This window comes from Pongo abelii, chromosome 16 (assembly GCF_028885655.2).
Source record: "Pongo abelii isolate AG06213 chromosome 16, NHGRI_mPonAbe1-v2.0_pri, whole genome shotgun sequence".
NCBI lineage: Eukaryota > Metazoa > Chordata > Mammalia > Primates > Hominidae > Pongo > Pongo abelii.
In genome coordinates, this window is record NC_072001.2 from 43,634,631 (window position 1) to 43,656,060 (window position 21,430).

At 48.6% G+C, this 21,430-nt stretch overlaps 1 protein-coding gene across 4 annotated transcripts; it reads right to left on the minus strand.

The window, feature by feature from the left end:
• Nucleotides 1-1,081: 1,081 nt before the first annotated feature.
• On the minus strand, nucleotides 1,082-21,006 carry RMDN3 (regulator of microtubule dynamics 3). 4 transcript variants are annotated; one of them, XM_009249718.3, is made up of 13 exons: nucleotides 20,385-21,006; nucleotides 19,784-19,977; nucleotides 17,191-17,383; nucleotides 16,631-16,774; nucleotides 10,197-10,479; nucleotides 9,269-9,371; nucleotides 5,363-5,423; nucleotides 3,697-3,772; nucleotides 3,158-3,235; nucleotides 2,842-2,940; nucleotides 2,484-2,537; nucleotides 2,320-2,400; nucleotides 1,082-1,792 (listed from the first exon to the last, which is right to left on the minus strand). In XM_009249718.3, the coding sequence occupies exons 1-13, from the start codon at nucleotides 20,738-20,740 to the stop codon at nucleotides 1,739-1,741; spliced, it is 1,776 nt and encodes a 591-aa protein (XP_009247993.2). In that variant the 5' UTR covers nucleotides 20,741-21,006; the 3' UTR covers nucleotides 1,082-1,738.
• Between the last annotated feature and the right edge of the window lie 424 nt (nucleotides 21,007-21,430).

Consider the following 21,430-nt stretch of genomic DNA (forward strand, 5'->3'; position numbering starts at 1 on the left):
CTGGAGATAGATGGATTCCTCGACCCACCGAATCTAGGTTTTAGACCAAAAAAGAATGTTTTATTATTAGAATTGAGTATAATCAAAGTATAATCTTTGTATATTTCAGTATAATTGAGTATAATCTTTCATTACTACAACACAAAATAAATCTGGGGGCCAGGAATGGTGGCTCACACCTGTAATCCCAGCACTTTGGGAGGCCGAGGCAGGCGGATTGCCTGAGGTCAGGAGTTCGAGACCAGTCTGGCCAACATGGTGAAACCCCGTCTCTACTAAAAATACAAAAAAAATTAGCTGGGCATGGTGGTATGCCCCTGTAATCCCAGCTACTTGGGAGGCTGAGGCAGGGGACTTGCTTGAATCAAGGAGGTGGAGGTTGCAGTGAGCCAAGATCGCACCACTGCACTCCAGCCTGAGTGACAAAGCGAGACTCCAGCAAAAAAAAAAAAAAAAAAAAAAAATCTGGGTTGGTATAATAAAGACACAGTGACATTCTGGATTAAGAGGTTGGTTCTTATATGAAAGCATCTCAGTCTTTTTTTTTTGAGACAGAGGTTCGCTCTTGTTGCCCAGGCTAGAGTGCAATGGTGTGATCTCAGTGCACTGCAACCCCCGCCTCCCAGGCTCAAGTGATTCTCTTGCCGTAGCCTCCCTAGTAGCTGAGATTACAGGTGTGCGCCACCATACCGAGCTAATTTTTTTTTTTTCTGTATTTTTAGTAGAGATGGGGGATTCACCATGTTGGCCAGGCTGGTCTCAAACCCTTGGCCTCAAGTGATCCACCCGCCTCGGCCTCCCAGAGTGCTAGGATTACCAGCATGAGCTACCACGCTCGGCCTAAGCATCTCAGTCTTAAATTTTCTTCTAGGTAGATTTAAGGGTTTGTGCTCATGGCCCTAAGAATGAACATGAGAAGGGCAGGGAGTACCTGCTTAGTTGCAATAGGCCTTGTTTAGGCTAAAAATAAGCTCAATACCTGTATTTTATATATGGTAAAGAGCATTAACCATAACCTGCCTGCAACAGCCTCTGTAGGTGGAAACAATTATGGAGGTGTCAAGTAAGAATAAAGAGCTGATAACATCAAATTTGGTTTATTTCAAGTTTGTAACAAAATATATTCTAGGCAACTTTTCAGACATTGTTTTATAGCATCATAAACCCTATACCACTGCTGTCATTCCAAAAGCTGCCAGGACACTGGAAGTCATCAAGTGGTCCAGCCCAGGAATACAGATAGATAGAATTCACATGATAGGTGATAAGAAAGCAATGTCTGTGGGCCACTCTGATCCCTCTTTTTACCTTGGTAGGTAAGGTATGATCTTAGGACTATATGTACTGAGTCCTATTAGTCAGTGAAAAAGATTAAAGTGACAAGTTATGTGCTTTGTTCCTATAGCTTTGAAGTTCATCCACCTCACCAGCAATTGGAAGGTCTCAGGTCTTGCAGGCTCCACCCATGTGTAATCACACCCAAGGTGTGAATCTTGATTTTTTTTAAGAGATTACTCAAGAGAGAGAACAACAGAAACCGAAGCCATGAGTACTGCCCCAATTCTAGATTAGGTTAGAGGTTAGAATAAATTAACTAATGGGGAGTGGTAGTGGGTAGCAGTCAGACCCAGGAGACAGATTTGTGTGATTTCCTGATCTCAGCAGGGTCTAAGGAAAAAAGCCTCCCCGCCCCCCCCTTAAATAGTGGCATCAAGTCATGAAGGCCAGTGAAACGTGGTTAGTCTCGTAAAATGACTTCCAATTCTTCCAGGTCCTTCTGGAGAGCCAAATCCTAGGGAGACAAAGAACAAATCTAGGACTCAAAATTTAAACCAGCATTTTCCCAAACCAGTGGAACCTAAGAAGAGGGGCCCTTTGCTTCCTTCCTGAGCTCTGCTACAGTCTTTTTCCTACTTTCCCAGGATAGCCTGGAGCCTATTAAATCTGTCTCTTCCCCTAGAGGTAGACTCTTTTTTCCTAGGGAAATAAGACCTCTAGGAAAGATTATTTTCTAAAAATGTCACATGATGATTCAGTGATGACAGGCAGTTTTGTTTGGTTTTTTTGAGATGGAGTTTCGCTCTTGTTGCCAAGGCTGGAGTGCAATGGCACAACCTCAGCTCACTGCAACCTCCACCTCCCGGATTCAAGCGATTCTCCAGCCTCAACTTCCCAAGTAGCTGGAATTATAGGCGTGTGCCACTAGGCCCAACTAATTTTGTAATTTTAGTAGAGATGGGGTTTCTCCATGTTGGTCAGGCTGTCTCGAACTCCCAACCTCAGGTGATCTGCCCAACAGGCAGTATTAAAAAGCCTTACCTCCTTCGTGACATCTGGCAGCTCCAGGGCCAACTTCATCCACCATCTAGCTTCAGAGTTTTTCCCTAGTTCTCTGTAGCACTGAAAAGAGACAACAGTGAAACCTGATACTATGTACTTTCAGGAGTTCCCAGATCTATGTTGAAGTAGACAAATGAGTTTACCTTGGAAATATATACCCTTCCTGCTTTGGAAAATCCTGGCTGTAGTTCTTCAGCCTGGGAAAAGGGACAAAGATATTTCAGTAAGAGGTTCCTATATTCTAATCAGGCTGAAGTTTATTAAACTAGATTTCTAGTCCCCAACCATGTGGCTGATTCAGTGGGTCTGAAGAAATCTATATTTTTGATAAGCTGTGCAAGTGATTCTGATTTTCCCATAGAACAGGCAAACACAAAATTGCCCCCTACCAGGAAAACCCCTCCCATTAAGGGTCTCAATAATGTCCTTAGGAAAAAACAAGGTTACCCTGGTGTTTTTGCCTGCCACCTGCCCCTCTCATACCTTTAGGAAGTCTCATACCTTTAGGAAGCTCTGGAGGGCATCTTCCACAGTGGCACTGAGAGGGCTTTCAAGCAAGGCTGTAGCAGTTTTTTTTTCTAGCCAGCTCAGGTGAGAGACCTGCCACAAAAAGATCAAGGTGTGTATAAGAGGTTTTATAAGTTTTTTTTTGTTTTGTTTTGTTTTAATCTTTGGGGACATACTGAAAATAGGGTCAAACATTCAGAAGAAAGGGCACCTGAGCCAGAGAAGGCCGAGGATCTTGTTCTTCCTGGCAAGGAAATCGGTGTCAGAAGGCATTTAGGACCATTATGTCAAGCACTGAAATGCAGCTTACCTGATAGCACCACCTGCCAAGAAGAAAGTAAGCCATGGGGTTTTCTGGCTGGAGAGCAATGGCTTTGTCCACATGCTCCTAAGGGGAAAATGTAAATATAAACTAACATCAGACACCAGAGTTGCTAAAAGAGAGGCAAGGGCCCGATGCGGTGGCTCATGCCTGTAATCCCTGCACTTTGGGAGGCTGAGGCAGGCGGATCACCTGAGGTCAGGAGTTCGAAACCAGTCCTGGCCAACATGGTGAAACCCCATCTGTGCTAAAAATACAAAAATTAGCCAGGCATGGTGGTACATGCCTGTAATCCCAGCTACTTGGGAGGCTGAGGCAGGAGAATCGCTTGAACCCAAGAGGTTGCAGTGAGCCAAGATCACACCACTGCACTCCAGCTTGGGCGATAGAGTGTGAGACTCTGTCTCAAAAAAAGAAGAAGAAAGGCAAGTCACTGAGGCTGTAGAAAAGTTTTTGACAGAGAGCTGGAAAGGAGCAGGGAATCTGGGATAGGCCAGCACAAGGAAGGAGGAAAAGCCTGTCCTCACCTTGAAGCTAAAGCCACTCTGGATGCGCCTCTGGATGCTCTCATGCTCAGCCAGCTGACCACAAAGCACCGCATACCTAGGGGGGAAGCAGCAAGCTCAGGGACAAGGGCTGAGTACCATCACTGCAAGGAATGGATGCCCCACCCACAGCCTAGTTGCATTGTCCCCTATCCCTGTACCCTCAACTAGAGCTGAAAATACCTAATTTTCATCTGTACGTAATCCCCATTCTTCACGGACCTCTGGCCCCAATTAGTATTCTTTAGTAGATAATGGTAGGCTTACAAGTCTCCAAAGTATTCTAGGTATAAAAAAAGCTGGGTTCACCACAGTAAATCTCTCTTACACTTAAGAATATTTACGCAAGTTCTCAGCTCATATCTCCAAGTTTCCCCTGTCATAAGGAGTACAGCCATAGGCATTAATAAAAACTTGAAAAGCATGAAAAGAATCAGTATAAAAGTATAAGAGACCTGACTATACTACTTATCTTCTGGGCAGACAAAAAAGTGAGTCTCATTAGCCTTTAAGCATACAGGTGTATCACTGGGACTTGGGAAGCAATTTCTTAGGATAGTCACATTGGAAGGGGATATTCTAGGAATTTCTGATGTTAACTTAGAAACCAACAGAACCAGAGGAAGAAAGACCTCCTATCTATGCCCTCTCCCCCACATCCCCCCTCCCAAAGGGAACCAGCCAGCCAGCTTCCCATCATCTGTCTTCAGAAACAAAGTCTTACTTCCCCATCCTCCCAGCATTGTTTCTAGCAGCACAGTTGACATTAGATGAGTAACCAGCCCAAGTTGCTTTTTCATGTATATGCTAAGTATCCAGGGGGTATCAGACACTTCTAGAGGCTCATTTCCATGTTTAATCCAAACAGTTGTTCCTCAGAAACAGCTATTCATCCTTGGAAGCCCAGGGAAGCAATGACACCCAAGAAACAGTTACCTGGCCTCTGAGAAGAACCCTTGCAGAGACAAAAGTTTCAGCAACAGATGGAGGAACACAGCCTCTCACTTAGCTCACAGTCTGAGGGTGGAGACATGGAAAGCAAGGGTGGCGGTGGGAAAGGAAAGGAACATTTTCACTAAAACTCAGGTGCTGGAACCAGACCCCAGGATATGAGTTAGCCCTGGCCCAGGTAAGTTGACAGAACTTTGCCTCACATGAGACCACAAAAAGGGCTGATGTTTTTGCAGCCTAATAAATTGACCACTAAACTTCCGGGGGGTGAGCTCACATCTACTTTTCCTCACGCGAACCAAGCAAAGAAGCCAAAGTACCAGCAGCCAGGGATCACACACAGGGGAAAGAAGAGCTTATGCAGGATAGGGGAGCTGCAGATTGTCCCAGCCTCCTGAGAGCCAAGAACTCCAGTTTTGTAGCTAGGATGACTCTTAACAAAGCTACTCATTTCTCCAAGCCCCATCAGAAAAAAAGCTTGTATTCCCCGCTTGCCTCATCCCTAAGCCACCTCCCCTACCAGAAACTTCCCTTGTCTCTGGCTAGGGGTGGACTGAGGCATGTGGAGATACAAGCCAGAGCTCCCTCTCCTGGATCCTTTGGAAAATGCCTCTGTGGCCCAGGCAGAGAAAAGAAAGGGCTGTCCTCTGCTTTGGCCCTTGCTGGCTCTTCCCAGAACACTGCAGGGTATTATTACCACAGGTGACAGTCAGCACTCTCATCCCCCTTCTCCAGAGCAGCCTCTGCTTCTTCTTTTCCTGTAGGACAAAGGTAGATCCAGAGTTGACACAGCTCTTATGCACACTTTCATAGGAAGGCTTGTGGGAAGAATGACTGCTTTAGCTCTCACCAATCCCTGCCCAGCTTGGACTTGTTTGGAAATAGTTGTGAACTTGAGCAGAATGAAAGGCCGCAAAGAAGCCAGGCACAGTGGCTCACGCCTCTGTGCTGTGTAATCCCAGCACTTTGGGAGGCTGAGGCGGGTAGAGCACCTGAGGTCAGGAGTCGGAGACCAGCCTGGCCAACACAGTGAAACCCCATCTCTACCAAAATACAAAAATTAGCCGGGCGTGGTGGCAGGCGCCTGTAGTCCCAGCTACTCAGAAGGCTGAGGCAGGAGAATCGCTTGAACCCGGGAGGCAGAGGTTGCAGTGAGCCGAGATTGCACCACTGCACTCCAGACTAGGTGACAGAGCAAGACTGTCTCAGAAAAGGCTGCAAACAGCTTCTAAGGGAAGACTTCAGGGATGACTTCTGCTTCACCTTGGCTGCCCCATCTGTCATTAGAAACCCCAGTTACCTTCTTTTTATAATGTCCACCTGGTGTGCTTGAAGCAGATTTTAGCATTTAAAATATAAAAGAATCCAGCCAGGCATGATGGCTTATGCCTGTAATCCTAGCACTTTGGAAGGCCGAGGCGGGTGGATCACTTGAGGCTAAGTGTTTGAGACAAGCCTGAGCAACATGGTGAAACCCTGTCTCTACTAAAAATATAAAATTAGCCAGGCATGTTGGCACATCCTATAGTCCCAGCTCCCTGGGAGGCTGAGGCAGGAGAATCACTTGAACCTGGAAGGCAGAAGTTGCAACGAGCCAAGATTGCACCACTGCACTCCAGCCTGGGCGACAGAAACTCCGCCTCAAAAAAAAAAAAAAGGATCCAACACAATCAGAAATTGTCCCCAACAGACCTTACTCTGGAGGGGCAGTGTCCATGAATCTCAAGTTGTATAAAATTTTAGTAAGTGGGGAGAGAGATCACAGCTTTGACAAAATTCTCTAAAGGGGATGGGTACATTGGCTCACACCTGTAATCCCAGAACTTTGAGAGGCCAAGGAGAGGATAGCTTGGGACCAAGAGTTCAAGACCAATCTGGGCAACATAGGCAGACCCCATCTCTTAAAAAAAAAAAATTCTCAAAAGGATCCACGATCCAACAATATTAATTAGCTCTAGGCCAAAACTCTTTCACAACAGCCACATGGACTGAGGTCTGACCAGAGATGACGTTCACTTAGTCTTACTCAAGTTTTCTAGGTTAGTGTTCTAACAAAGAAATGAAAGCCCATACACATGAAAGTTCTGAGAAGTGTCACTTAAGAGTATCGAGGCTGGAGCTTACAGACCACCAGATAAGGACCATCATGCGTATGCTCTGGAGAACACTGCAACATAGGACTTTTTTTTTTTTTGGAGACAAGAGTCTCGCTGTGTCGTCCACGCTGGAGTGCAATAGCACGATCTCGGCTCACTGCAACCTCCGCCTCTGGGTTCAAGTGATTCTCCTGCCTTAGCCTCCCAAGTAGCTGGAATTACAGGTGTGTGCCACCACACCTGGCTAATTTTTGTATTTTTAGTAGAGACAGAGTTTTGCCTTGTTGGCCAGGCTGGTCTCAAACTCCTGACCTCAGGTGATGCACCCGCCTCATCCTCCCAAAGTGCTGTGATTACAGGCGTGAACGACTGTGCCCAGCCAAGAATTATTTGAAGAAAACAAGTTTGGAAGGAAACATGGAGAAAAGGGAACAAATGTTAATGGATTGAGGTGGTAAACTGGCTAATCTGAAATGTTTTCCTTTTTTTATTTGAGACAGGGTCTCTCTCTGTTGCGCAGGCTGGAGTGCAGTGGCGCAATCTCAGTTCACTACAACCTCTGCCTCCTGGGCTGAAACAATCCTCCTGCTGGCATGTTCCACCACCATGCCTGGCTAATTGTTTAAGTGTTTTTTTTTTTTTTTTTTTGTAGAGACAAGGTCTCACTATATTGCCCAGGCTAGTCTCTAACTCCTGGGCTCAAGCAATCCTCCTGCCTTGGCCTCCCAAAGTGCTAGGATTATAGGCATGAGCCACCACACCTGGCCACAAATGCATTTTTAAGACAACTGATGCTGTGAAAGACTCTACCTCTCTTCCCAAACAGAAGGACCACATGGCTCCACCAATGAGGGACGCTACCTCTTTGGGGATTTCTCTCTGCCCTCTTCAAAGTACTGTCTCACTAGGAAAATAATAGCAAAGAATGAGACAACTAGTTCCTGCCAAGCTAGACAGACAGTGTTGTAGACAAGGCATTGCCTGAGACCCCACAGAATGACTACCTCCTGGTGGTCCAGCTCCTAGAGATACAATGAAATAAACTTTATACCCAGTAAGGATAATTCTTAAAGGCTGTGATCTCAGAGCAGAACCTTCAAAGACATTCCATAGTCATCTGACCTCCAGCAGGTAAAGCTTTGTCCATGGGTGCTAAGCTCAGGAGGCCAGACCAACCAAGTGCTGCCCCTCTAACCACTGCCTCCACTTCTGTCTTTGGGGTTCATGCTGGCTACTAGCACTAATAAGAGATGATCAATGATCAAGAGGGAAAGGAAAGGTTCTTGACATGAAGAGTCCAAAAATCAGCCCAAAAGCTGAGAATCCTCATCTGAAATTTAGGAGGGAAAACAAACTTTTGGAGAGAAAAAGTAATCATAAATAAGCATCTTTTGTTAAAACTTCCAGGAATTTTTCTGAGGGTCTACAGAGACATCCTACTCAATTGGTCTGTTCTTTCTCCATCGACAGAATTCTACAAATGTTTAGAATGTTAACTTTGAGGTATTGTTTGAGTATACATTATCAAGGATTCAATAATATTTGTAAGGCTATACTTATAATAGAAAGGTAGACAAATCCATTTTAGACAGTTAACTGGCCGGGCACAGTGGTTTATGCCTGTTATCCCAGCACTTTGGGAGGCCTAGGTGGGTGAATCACTTGAGGCCAGGAGTTCAAGGCCAGCCTGGCCAACATAGTGAAACCCCATCTCTACTAAAAATATAAGAATTAGTCGGGTATGATGGCATGTGCTTGTAATCCCAGCTATTGGGGAGGCTGAGGCAGGAGAATTGTTTGAGCCCCGGAGGTGGAGGTTGCAGTCAGCCGAGATCAGGCCACTGAACTCCAGCCTGGGCAACAGAGAAAGACTGTTTTAAAAAAAAAAAAAAAAAAAAAAAGATATTAACTGAACCACAGACTTAGAAACCCATTACCCATTGATGGTACCTGACTCAGTGTGTGGAGTTCAGCAGGACACATCAGTCTCTAAAGTCCAAGGATCCTCTGACCTCATGACAGACAAGGCCAAGCCCTGAGCCTGGCACAGATCAGATGTACCCTATCCTCCAGGGTGGAGCCTTTGCCAACAGACTTGCCAAGTAGATTCCAGTCTTCTAAGCTAGCAATATTCTTAGAACACCTGCCCCACCAGCTCAGAAAACTGAAACCAGATTTCTAAGCAGCAGCAAAAAACCTCAGGTTAAGAAAAAAGGTTTTGCCCTCTGTGGCTAGAGTGAGAAAAACGAATAACATTGATAGGATACTACTCCTAAAAACACATGCATGTGTGTTACTAATTAGCATGATATACAGATAAGCAAAGACTGCTCTCTTCTTCCAGAGGAGAAAGCAAGGGTCTTTGGGAGCCAGAGTTTGTCCCTAGTGGGTAACTGAGCCACAACTGCTGACAGCATCTTAGTGGTTCCCCGGGTCCCCAGGCAGATGGGCCAGCCCCACCCCTGAATCAGTCAGTCACCTTCCCACAGGAAGCTGTCAGCACTTACCATCTAGGGCATATGACTTCTTCTCGCTCACCTCCTCAGTGAGCTCACACATGTCACTGTAGGCTCGGGCCAGGCGCCAGAGAAAGTCCTGCCGGCTTCCATACTGCAGACCAGACAGAAACGGGTGAGGCCCCTTTTTCCTCAGCTGTGGAGAATGGGGGCCTTGGCCTTCCCCCACACCCTAGGTTTGAATTTCCAAGCTAGTATGTTACAGTCATCAATATCAGGCCAGCTCCTACACGCAGGCTTCCCCCCAGTCATCCCTTCCCACGTGCAGTTAATGTGTGACACATTCTCTGTCTAGCCAGTAGCTTGCACAATCACGGGGTGAAGGCATTCTGGCCTCCTAGAACTGCTGGAAGGAAAGGTCAACTCCAAGATGTCATAAGGCCTGAGAGGTCTTTTGCTGGCACATGAAGAAAGTGTGAAAGGAAAAGGGAAACTTCTAACTTCTGGGGGGGGCATTTATACCTGGGTGGGCATACATTTTGTCAGTGAACCTGAGAAGAGAATTGTGGCTGAGTGACCTACAGGGTTGTCACTTGTAATGGGGCTGGCAGCTTGGACTCTGCCTCAAGGGAAATGAGGAGGAAAAAAAAATACAGTTCTTTCCACATTTCTCCCTAGAGGTGAGAGGTAGAGCTCTTTCTGCAGTAGCTCTACAGAAGGCAGAGAACTATACTCCCCCTCCCCAGAGGGGAGGCAGCTCTGGGGCAAGCAGTACACTGGCCCTAGGGTCCACGCTGGGCCTCCTTGGAAGAGGATATGCGACCTGGGGGACAGATGCAAAACCAGCTGTCTCACCATTTCTCGTCCCATGTCACCTTGTAGGGGCAGTAACCACACGGGCCTTCATTCCCCAGGGGTCAAGAGCAGAGAGATGGAAGGAGGGAGGGAAGGAGAAGCAGATAGGCAGCTGGAGCCTCACCACCAGCTTGTTGTTGAGCAGGAGCTGGAAGCCCTCCCGCTTGCCTTGCTCATCACCCCTGTGCAGCTCGTCGGCCTGCTGCAGGAGGGGCAGCACATCCTCCAAGCCTGAGGAACCTCCAGCCTCCAGGGCACTGGAGGCACCTGAAGCTGCCTCTTCCTCCAGGTCAAGAGAATCCTTTCTCCCCATCTTCACAGTCTCACAGCTCACTTCATCTTCCCCGTCCTCACTTTCTTTGTCAGAGTCCCGCTCATTGTCAGACTCCGCATTGGCTGTTGTGTAACTGGCAGAGAAATATAAGGGATAATAAGAGGGATTATTCAGCTCAGAGCCCCTAGGGTCTGTCTATCCCTCACCCCCAAAGAAGCACTCTACATAGCATTGTCCAAAGCACCAAATCACAATCATTCATACCTCTTAAGGGCAGACTTTCTTTCTTTTTTTTTTTTTGAGACAGGGTCTCGCTCTGTCACCCAGGCTGGAGTGCAGTGGTTCGATCTTGGCTCACTCAAACCTCCACTTCCTGGGCTCAAGCAATTCTCCCACCTAATTTTTTTGTATTTTTAGTAGAGATGGGGTTTTGCCATGTTGCCCAGACTGGTCTCAAACCCCTGGCCTCAAGTGATCTGCCCACCTCGGCCTCCCAAAGTGCTGGGATTACAGGCATGAGCCACCATGCCCAGCAGAAATCATTATTTGAGAGAAAGTTTCCTATGGGAACTCAGGGCTGGGAAAATGACCCGGGAAGGAAAGAGTAGCCAACCAGCTGGGACCCTGTGACAGTTAAGGCAAATGTGAGAAGCCCCTGCTCATTTTTGCCTTATCAGTCAGAGACACTTGCCACAACCAACATGGGTGGGTGCAGCCTCAGGCCATGGGCAGCCACGCACATCCACAAACTCGTAACCTCTGGCCCAAGTCAACAACCAAACCTAAACTGCAACAGGAGTAGCCCATAGTAACCTTGAGAACTTAAGGGTGTGAGGAGAGGTGATAGGAACCATTTTGCAGCCAGAAGCAAGAAGGGGAAGACGATGCAAACCACCTCCTAAAAAGGTGTTTGGGGGGCTGCCATATGCCAGGTGGCTCCTAAGGAGCCCCAACCCTGATGCACCCACTAAAGAGGAAGCCAAGTTTCTCTTGGATCTCAGCCACCAGCAGCTGATTAGGGTGTTTTCCCTAAATGCCTAAAATAGATAAGGACTGAGCAGGGGAAAAGGTAGGACTTCTGGGGGTCGGAAGCAAACACAAGGCTGGGCGCAGTGGCTCATGCCTGTAATCCCAGCACTTTGGGAGGCCGAGGCAGGTGGATCACGAGGTCAGGAGATCGAGACCATCCTGGCTAACACGGTGAAACCCTGTCTCTACTAAAATATACAAAAAATTAGCCAGGCATGGTGGCAGGTGCCTGTAGTCCCAGCTAGTCGGGAGGCTGAGGCAGGAGAACCCGGGAGACAGAGCTTGCAGTGAGCCGAGATCGCACCACTACACTCCACCCTGGGCAACAGAGCAAGACTACGTCTCAAAAAAAAAAAAAAAAAGAATAGGCTCCCTGTGGCTGGAGCAAAACAGGACTGAAGGAGAGATGACACACACATCTACAAATAAAGTCAACACCTGACAGCCTAATGTCAGGGCAGAAGTGGTGTCCTGCCCAGAAAACCAGAAACCACAAGGTGGCAGGCTCTGAAGGCTCTGGAAGTGAGCAGCCAGACCTGGTACCCAGTCCGTGCTGACTGCATCCTTACAGAGGAGCTTCAGCCTCATCTAAAAAAGAGGCTCCAGACACATCTACTACAAGAACTTGTAGGGTATTTAAAACCTTTCCTAACCTCACCTTTGTTTTTTAAGAGGTTATCCAAGTAGATTTCCCCTTTAGTTATTAGGAAAAAAAAAAAAAAACACCTTTAGAAATTAAAGGGACAAGGATAAGTGTCATTAGATTTCATAACCAACCTGGGTACTGATGAGCGAGACCACCCATGGGCAACCTAGAGAATGAAACTCCCAACTGCTCCTGCCAGATTGAGAAAAATCAAGCCAGAGTCTCCTCTGCCCAGCCAGGCCCAAATGCAAAATGGGTAGATGGTTTATCTGGAACGGAAAGCTGGAATTGCATCATCTCCCTTTGCTAGAAAGAGGGGGAGACCCTATTTTTTGCTGGGTTGAGGGCTGCCTCAGCCAATCAGGAGTCCAAAGAGGAGTCTCTCTGCCTCCAGCACTCCCAGGGAGGGACCTAGCCCTGCTGGAGCCCAGGCATCAGCACAGAATCCCCTGGGACCTGAGCTGTGATGCTGCCATCCCTCTCGATCCTAAAGGCCCAGCTCACAAAGCCAAGAAGAGAGGTCAGGGAGCCTTGCTGCCACAAATAGAGTGAAAGATGGTAGAGCCCTGTGAGGCAGGGAGGCTCCAGGGAAGCTGGCACAGAAAGTGGACTTTAATTGCATCTCAGCCCCACTTTAAGGAACCCTCAACAATCTGAAACCCTGTTGCCTGAGGCAGCTTCTGTGGCCTCAGAAGAGATTAATCACATGCCAAGGGCTACCACATTTACACCATTCTCTCTCTCTTTCCACCTCCCAGACTAACCCAGCCAGCCTTTGGAGAAATCTACCAGAGAGGAGTGACCCTTTTAACATACCCTGAGGCTTTTGAGATCTGCCAGAGACAAGCAGGGACCTTTGAAAAGGCCCTCTGGTCCTGTGCACTCCGGAGGACAGGAGTTCTCACAGTCGGCCAGAGACCCAAGGCTCCCTCTGAGCAAAGAGACTGCCACTCTACTCTTAAGCAGTAATGAAGGACTCAGTTACACACATCTCCCCTCCTGGCAATTAAGTTTCTCTTAACTCCACCTAAACCGTGTTAGAGACTGAGTATGAGGCCTTCAAAGATAACCAGACACATGGACCCTGACCTTGAGATAAGACCCAACTTAATGAGGTCATAAATGCCCAAGAAGGAGTTTTCATGATGAGGCTGCAGGCAATCTCTCTTGGCTGAGATGCCTGGGAAGGCTTGCTGGAGGAGCTGGTGTTTTAGGGCAAGTTGGGTTCTGACAGAGGGAACTCAAACTGTGTTTGGCACAATGCCTGGGGAACAAGCTCACAGAGCTGCACAATGATTCTGCCTCTGCCACCCTCAATCTCCTGAGACCTCAAAGTTGTTATTTGGAAGAAGGAAGGAATACAGCTTTCAGTGAAATCAAGCAGCCCATCAAATCTCAGCCCTTCATCCCTCAAAGCAGCTCTCCTTGCCCCAAGACACACATGTTCAAAGCCATTTCAGAGTTTGTAGACTCCTAGAGCTCTCTCTTGACCTACATGGCAATGACCATGGCACAAAGAATCATTCACCACGGCCACTGCCCTAGAGAACATCCGGCTCAACCACACAGTGTTGCACCACCACCTGCTCTCATGCCACGGGACTGGGCATGGGACACAGCCTGATGGAGCTATAATTAAGAAACCCACCCTTCCCCTTGCCCCATCACAGGTGTCTGGCAGCCCTGGCCTGCTCCTTGTGGCCTTGGGCGTCCCAGTGAGCACCCCAAGCAGTGAAGGACCCACAAGTGTCCCTGGTTAACTGCTCTGGCTCCCACTAACCCCAGAAGTTTGTACTTCTTTATTTTTTTGAGATGGAGTCTTTCTCTGTCGCCCAGGCTGGAGTGCAGTGGTGCAATCTCGGCTCACAGCAAACTCCACCCCCTGGGTTCAAGTGATTCTCCTGCCTCAGCCTCCGGAATAGCTGGGATTACAGGCGCGCACCACCACGCCCAGCTAATTTTTGTATTTTTAGTAGAGACAGGGTTTCGCCATGTTGGCCAGGCTGGTCTCGAATTCCTGACCTCAAGTGATCTGCCCACCTCAGCCTCCCAAAGTGCTGGGATTATAGGCATGAGCCTCCACACCCTGGCCTCGGTAATTTTTTTTTTTTTTTTTTTTGAGACAGAGTACTGCTCTATCACTGAGGCTGGAGTGCAGTGGTGCAATCTTGGCACACTACAGCCTCCACCTCCCAGGTTCAAGTGATTCTTCTGCCTCCGCCTCCTAAGTAGCTGGAATTACAGATGCCTGCCAACACGCCTGGCTAATTTTTGTATTTTTAGTAGAGACGGGGTTTCACCATGTTGGCCATCTGGTCTTGAACTCCTGATCTCAGGTGATCTACCTGCCTCGGCCTCCCAAAGTGCTGGGATTACAGGCCTGAGCCACCACACCTGGCCTAGTACAACTTCTTTAAATCATCACAAAGAGGACCAGGTGCGATGGTTCATACCTGTAATCTCAGCTCTTGGAGGCTGATGTGGGAGAACTGCTTGAGGCCAGGAGTTCAAGAACAGGCTGGGCAACATAGACCCCATCTGTACAAAAAAAATAGAATTGGCTGGGCATGGTGGCACATGCCTGTAGTCCCAGCTACTCAGAAGGCTGAGGCAGGAAAACCACTTGAGCCCAAGAGGTTGAGGCTGCTGTGCTGTGATGGTACCACGGAACTCCAGCCTGGGCAACAGAGTGAGACCCTGTCTCAAAACAAAACAAAACAAAACCAAAAACAGTTGTGAAGGGCCTCAAGCTTTGTTTGATCTTGGGCAGAGCTGTGACCTCTCCTTCTGTTCAACCTCCTTACAGAGTTCAAACATCAATTCCCCACCCAAGTGGCCTGCTTCCTTGGATTGCAGAGATGTTCTTTACATCTCAGTGCCCACTATCAACTACTTCCTCCGTCTCTCTCTTCAATTCAGATGTATCAAATATTAATTTCATTTTTGCCCCCTCTTTAACACAACTTCTGGAAGCATCTCTTGGCCCAGAGCCATTTAGGTAAATTGAATGGAAAAGGGCCACCTCTGCTTGCCCTTGAGAATACAGATAACAGGGATCTGACAACCCAGGCAACAGCAGTCCCCCATGGAGGAACAGAGAGCTCTTCACTACCACTCCACAGGTTTCTGGAGACCCCTGAGCAGTCATCAAATCCAGCGTTGGTGATAATGACATTTCAGTCAACCACGGACTGCGCATATAACAGTGGGTGCATACGATTATAATGGAGCTGAAAAATTCCTATCACCTAGTATTTACATTTTATTTTATTTTTTGAGGCAGGGTCTCGCTGTGTCACCCAGGCTGGAGTGCAGTGGCACAATTATGACTCACTGCAGCCTCAAACTCCCGGCTTTCCAAGTAGCTGGGACTACTGACCCATGCCACCATGCCCAGCTAATTTTTTTTTTTTTTTTTTGAGATGGAGTCTCACTCTGTCTCACAGGCTGGAGTGTAGTGGTGCGATCTCGGCTCACTGAAACCTCTGCCTCCTGGGTTCCAGCAGTTCTCCCGCCTCAGCCTCCCGATTAGCTGGGATTACAGGCATGTACCACCACGCCTGGCTAATTTTTGTATTTTTAGTAGAGACAAGGTTTCGACATGTTGGCCAGACTGGTCTCAAACTCCTGACCTCAGGTGATCCGCCCACCTCGGCCTCCCCCAGGTAGTTATTTTATGTAGAGACGTGGTCTTGCTGCCTTGTCCAGGATGGTCTCAAGCTCCTGAACTCAAGCAATCCTCCTGTCTCGGCCTCCCAAAGTGCTGGGATTACCCATAAGCCACCACCGCACCTGGACTGATTTTAACTTCTGGTTTCCATGTGCCCGCTTATAGCTAATTCCTCTGATCCAGCATAAAACTTGGCTGTTCTCTGCACCAGTCTTTCCCTTGAGAAGAATAAAGGCTGGACAAGGAGAAATCGGCCTCTAGGCCTCACACAGGCTACCTGAATGACTGGAGCTAGCAGCAGACAAGGTCAGATGGGTCAGATGCTGCTACTGACAACATCACACTCTATCCTTGGGACCAGAGTTTCAAAGTGGTGCTAGTGGTTTAAACTCAAAACGCCCTTAGCATGACCAGACTTGGAGGAGGCTGTCCACCAGACTCCTGCCAGCTGCCCCGCCTCACAGAAAGGCCTATCATCAGCCCTCCTGGGCCACTGAGAACTCAGGACATCCACCTCCCACCTGTAAAAATGCAAAGGATCACAGGCAAGGCTCCCCTGTGGGAAGAGGGTGACTCCCAGGGAGGAGCATGCTTCGTGCTTAGCCATCTCCGTATACCAGCTCAGCCACCCAAGGAAAGGAACAAAGTCAAACAATGCTTATCAAGTCCTTGTGATAACACAGAAAAATGCCCAAATAATTATCATAACTATGTAATAAACTAAGATAACAGATGCAAGCAATAACTGCTATTAACATCTACATTTGTCTGAATGACATAAATTGGATGGGTTTTTTGTTTCAACTCTTCTGTATTTATTATACTCTTACCTGTTCCAAAAATCATTTGCAGCAGCTTGGTTTGGATTTTCCATTGATAATACTTTTACAAAACACAACCTGGCTGTAGCCATAACTGCCTCCAAGAGAGACAACTCACCCCCCTTCACTCTCAGCATCTGTGAACGTGGCTCCCGAGGAGGCCGTGAAGTAGACAGAGCTGGAGCCAGTGGAGTCACTCCTCTCCCGGACAAACGGAAACCTTCGCCGCCGAGCCACTCTCTGGTTCTCTTCCATGTGGGATCTGGAAAGCAGGCCCCATCCCGAAGGGTACCATTAGGTCCCATCCAGCCTGTCTTTCTGCTCACCATGGGGTGCCTCTTACTACTGCTCCTCATTAAAGGGCCAAAAGCAAAGAAAATCCTAAGTCTCTAACCCTCAGGAGGGTAAGCAGGGCAGCTTCCTGGGCCCAGCCCGCACGGACAGACTAGGTTAGGCAAACAGAGCGCTTCAGCAGCTACAACAGATCAACCATAAGAGTCCGGAAGCAGCAAGGAGCATGTGCAAGGTGAGGTACCAAATGTACAGCTTCAACCCAGATTAGGCTAGAAGCTATAGAACTGGTTTATTCTTTAGGGACAGACAGCGAAGGCCAGAACACACCTCAGCTGAAAAGCTGCAGGGGAGGGATAAAGCAGGAGAAGAAGCTGCATTACTCACCGGACCTCCCCAACAATCTCCCCCGCGAGCCCTCGCAGGCTGCTTCTCAGCTCCTCCACCTCCCGCCGCAGCGCCACAAGGCTGGTCAGCACAAAGTCCAGGCGGTCCAGCACCTTCTCCTGTCCTTCCCGTGGAAGGCTGGGCAGCACTGAGGCATCTCCAGCCCCACCTGGGACAGCCCGCAGGAGCATCACTGAAGGGGGAACGAATGGGAGCCAGTGATACACAGGAATATAGTGGGGAAGAGATCTCACACCCAGAATTCAAGAATACCTGCTTTCCATTGGAAGAGAAGGCCCAGTGACACTCAGATAGCACACATTCACAGCCAGGTCGTGGTAACAAGTCTCAAGAAACTACCCAGGGATCTCTAAACAAGAGCCCTCTGCTCCAAGAACCTTCCATACCAGAGCCCTTCAGGAATGCTGCACACCACGACAGATAATGTAACATGCTTGCCCGAGCGTGGAGCCTGAAGGAGGACAGCTGTCCTGCTAGAGTTAAAAAAAAAAAAACCTTTACCTCACCATATAGTGCCCAATACCAGGGAGTCAATACCAACCACATAGCAAAACTAAAACTAAAACTGAGCTCCCTCAAATTCTGATCTCTCACTTCACAAAGAATAGTAGGGAAAACTTGGAGTTTCTCCCAGAACTTCATTTAGTATATCAGAGAAGGACTAGGAGAAGGGGCAGTTACTAAGAGAAAAGGTACACCAGAAAAAGCCCATCCAAACTGCCTCAGAAAGACACCGTTACTAAGCCCTGCTGACCCAACCCTAGATCTCACTCTGAGTAAATTCCAGCAGTGAAATGCTAGCAAAGTGACAGCCACCTATGGTAACTGGACTGGAAAATGCAAAAACAAAAAAAAACCAGAGAGGCGGGACCCTACAATCTGGCAAGCATAAATCCCTTCTTAAAGGAAATCTGGTAAAAAACTAGGCCAGGCCACAACATACATCCAATAATGCTCAAGAATGTAGTGCAAGAAAGATCCCTGGCAATGTGGCCACTTTCTTCTAATCTCAGAAGAAAGACTACTGCGAAGCAATTACAAACAAAATACAAGGGAAGGAAGCACACTCCAATACTAGATTACCACAAGATTATAAAATGCTGACAATCATTTGCAATCTAAGGTGATAGCTCGTTGAAGACTCCAAAACTAACTTTTCCAAACCATCTAACATTGGTAATCAGAGAAAACACTCATTTTCAATTAGCATGGGAGTGAGATAATGTAAACTCTCCTCTTGGCCAGGTGTGGTGGCTCATGCCTGTAATCCCAGCACTTTAGGAGGCCGAGGCCAGGAGTTCGAGACCAGCCTGGCCAACATGGGGAAACCCCATCTTTACTAAAAATACAAAAATTAGCTGGGCATGGTGGCACGCACCTGTGATCCCAGCTACTCGGGAGGCTGAGGCACGAGAATCACTTGAACCCAGGGAGGCAGAGGTTGCAGTGAGCCAAGATCATGCCACTGCACTCCAGCCTGGGCAACAGAGTGAGACTCCATCTCAAAAAAAAAAAAAAAAGAAAAGAAAAGAAAAGAAAAAAACACTCCTCTTGCATAAAGATGGTAGTAGTTTGAACCAGCCCTAGATCCTTTGCTCAAATGAATTAACAAATCTGCAAGAACTACTCATTTCAGCTGTACAGGCTGCCAGCCACATTCAGCTTCAATTGCATTAAGCGTGCTCCTAGCCTTATGCCGTAGAAAGTCCACTGGACCAGGTGACCAGGCCCAACCTTGCCACTTAATCTGTGACAGCCTCAGGAAAGTTATACCATCTTTTTGAATCTTGGTTTCCTTATAGGAGGGATAAAAAAAAAAAAACTTGAATGAGATAGTTGCCAAGTTGTCTTGACAGTTGCCAAGTAGTCTTCAAATTCTAATATATGATTTAATACATAAGCCTCAAGACTTTTAATCCCTACAAGATTATTCTTTTTGCCCTCTTTTGGACTCTTCCTCTACTTATTACACACCTCACCCAACACTAAGCAAGTGCCTTTAATACCCACATAGCACTATTGTGGCCAGAACTAAAAGTGAAAGTTAAACAGTCTTTTTGAAATATACTTTCTTGTGAATACAGGCGAAAGAGTAGAGAAAACCACGACTGCCTTTTTTTTTTTGAGACAGAGTCCCACTCTATCACCCAGGCTGGAGTGCAGTGGCGCAACCTCAGCTCACTGCAGCCTCCGCCTACCGGGTTCAAGCGATTCTCGTGACTCAGCCTCCCCAGTAGCTGGGACTACAGGCCGCGCCACCACGCCCGGCTAATTTTTGTACTTTTAGTAGAGATGGGGTTTCACCAGGTTGACATCTGGTTGAATGTTGGCCAGGCTGGTCTTGAACTCCTGACCTCAGGTGATCCGCCCGCCTCGGCCTCCCAAAGTGCTGGGATTACAGGCGTGAGCCACCGCGCCCAGCCCGACGACTGCTTTTTCAACAAGCTTCCAAAAAAGTGAAACCCTAAAGCACTTCTCTCCGTTACCCTGTCCCACAGTCTCCACCGAAAGCAGCCCAGACCTCAGGCCCATTAGTCTGCAGTGACCGCGGTCTCAGGAGACGGGCTCCTACCCTGGCGTCCGGGATCTGAAGTCTGCGTATAGCCTAGGGAGTTGGGCAGGCTCTGGCTGCGGCCATGACGCTGGGTCCGTTTCCATCGTTGGCTGTAAAGGAGGCACAGGAATCCAAGGCCGGCGGCGGTACCCAGCAACAGTCCCAGCCCGGCACGGGCACCACCCAGGGCTCCCAGTCTAGACATGCTGCACCTGCGGCCAGCAGAAGTCACCGGGAGCAGGCAGACAGGCGCGCGGGCGGGGGTAAGGAGAGAGAGATTCGTGAACCCCGTAAACCCACCCTCAAGGCTGAACCCCGGCAGGTATCCCCTTGCCCAAACCCTGAGCTCCCGACTACGCGCACCCCAATCTGAACCCTAAGGCTTCCTCCAGCCTCCTGGGCCCCACTGCCGCTCTTCTCACCCCGCCTGGACGTAGCCGCCCCTCCAGCACACCACACGACCCGGGTCACAGAGTCCGGCTTCTGGGCCTTCAACCCCCACCTCAGCCTCACGACACTGCAGACCACAAACCCGCCGTCCTGGCTGCAAACTCCTGGCCTTCCACTCGCGGGCCCCGAAGGCGCTCTGGCCTGGCAGGAGATCCACTCAGACCCTTACCCGGCCGCCAACCACCATGGCAGCAGCCGCCGCGGGCTCACGCTGTCAGCGACCGTGACGTCAGGCAGACGGCGCCAGCTGCTCGGCGCCCTGAGGGAAGGCGCAGAGAGATGACCACGCCGGCCCTGCCCGCTGTCTGTTTCCCTCAGGGGCGGGGCCACGGGCGCCGCCGGAGGGGCGGAGTCAGCACAGAGCGCGAAAGGAAAGCAAGAAGGGGCCCAAGACGGGAAAGGCGGGAAAGCACGGGGACTTCCTGGGCGGACGCTCTCGCAGTCACCCTCACCGTTCGGCAGCCAGGCTTCCATTTCCCTCCGGTCACACCGGCTTACTTGCTGCTTCCGGAATACGCTCAGCATATTCACACTTTCTACCTGCGCTTCTGCCTGGACCTCTCCTCTGTACCTGGAAAACGTCACCCTCTCCCCACATTTTATTTTTATTTTGTAGAGACTGGGTCCCGCTCTCCTGGTCTCGAGCGATCCGCCCGCCTCGGCCTCCCAAAGTGCGTGAGCCGCCGCACCCGGCCATAAATCTTAAACAGCATGTCTTATAATTCTATTTTACTCTTGTAATTGTGTGCAGCTTATAATTGTGGCAACTAAAAAGACCGATTTTATGGACTATGATAACAATTTTATTGTGAACATTTCTTAAGAGTTAAAATTTAGTTTAGTGAAAGAAGAAATATCTAGGCCAGTCCTCCCAATACCCTTGACTAGATCTTATATTTATTTCCCTTTAATTGTGAGATATTGTATATATATAAGAATACAGGAGGCCGGCCGTGGTGGCACGTGACTGTAGTCACAGATACTCTGGGGGCTGAGATGGGAGGATCACTGAGCCCAGGGCGTCGAGGCTGCAGTGAGCCATGAGCACTCTGGGCAACAGAAGTCAGGATTTCGAGGCCACCCTGGCCAACCTGGCGAAACTCCGTCTCTACTAAAAGTACAAAAATTGACTGGGCATGGTGGTGCGCGCCTGTAATCCCAGCTACTCGGGAGGCTGAGGCAGGAGAATCGCTTGAACCTGGGAGGCAGAGGTTG

What these genes read in the sequence shown, in the direction of transcription:
- RMDN3 (XM_009249718.3), bottom strand. Translation starts at nt 20,740, where the DNA reads ATGCTGAGCGTATTCCGGAAGCAGCAAGTAAGCCGGTGTGACCGGAGG. An exon ending in CCCTCCAGAGCTTCCTAAAG is followed by an intron (nt 2,538 to 2,841) that starts GTATGAGACTTC and finishes CCCTTTTCCCAG; the next exon opens with GCTGAAGAACTACAGCCAGG. An exon ending in GAAGGGTATATATTTCCAAG is followed by an intron (nt 2,401 to 2,483) that starts GTAAACTCATTT and finishes GTCTCTTTTCAG; the next exon opens with TGCTACAGAGAACTAGGGAA.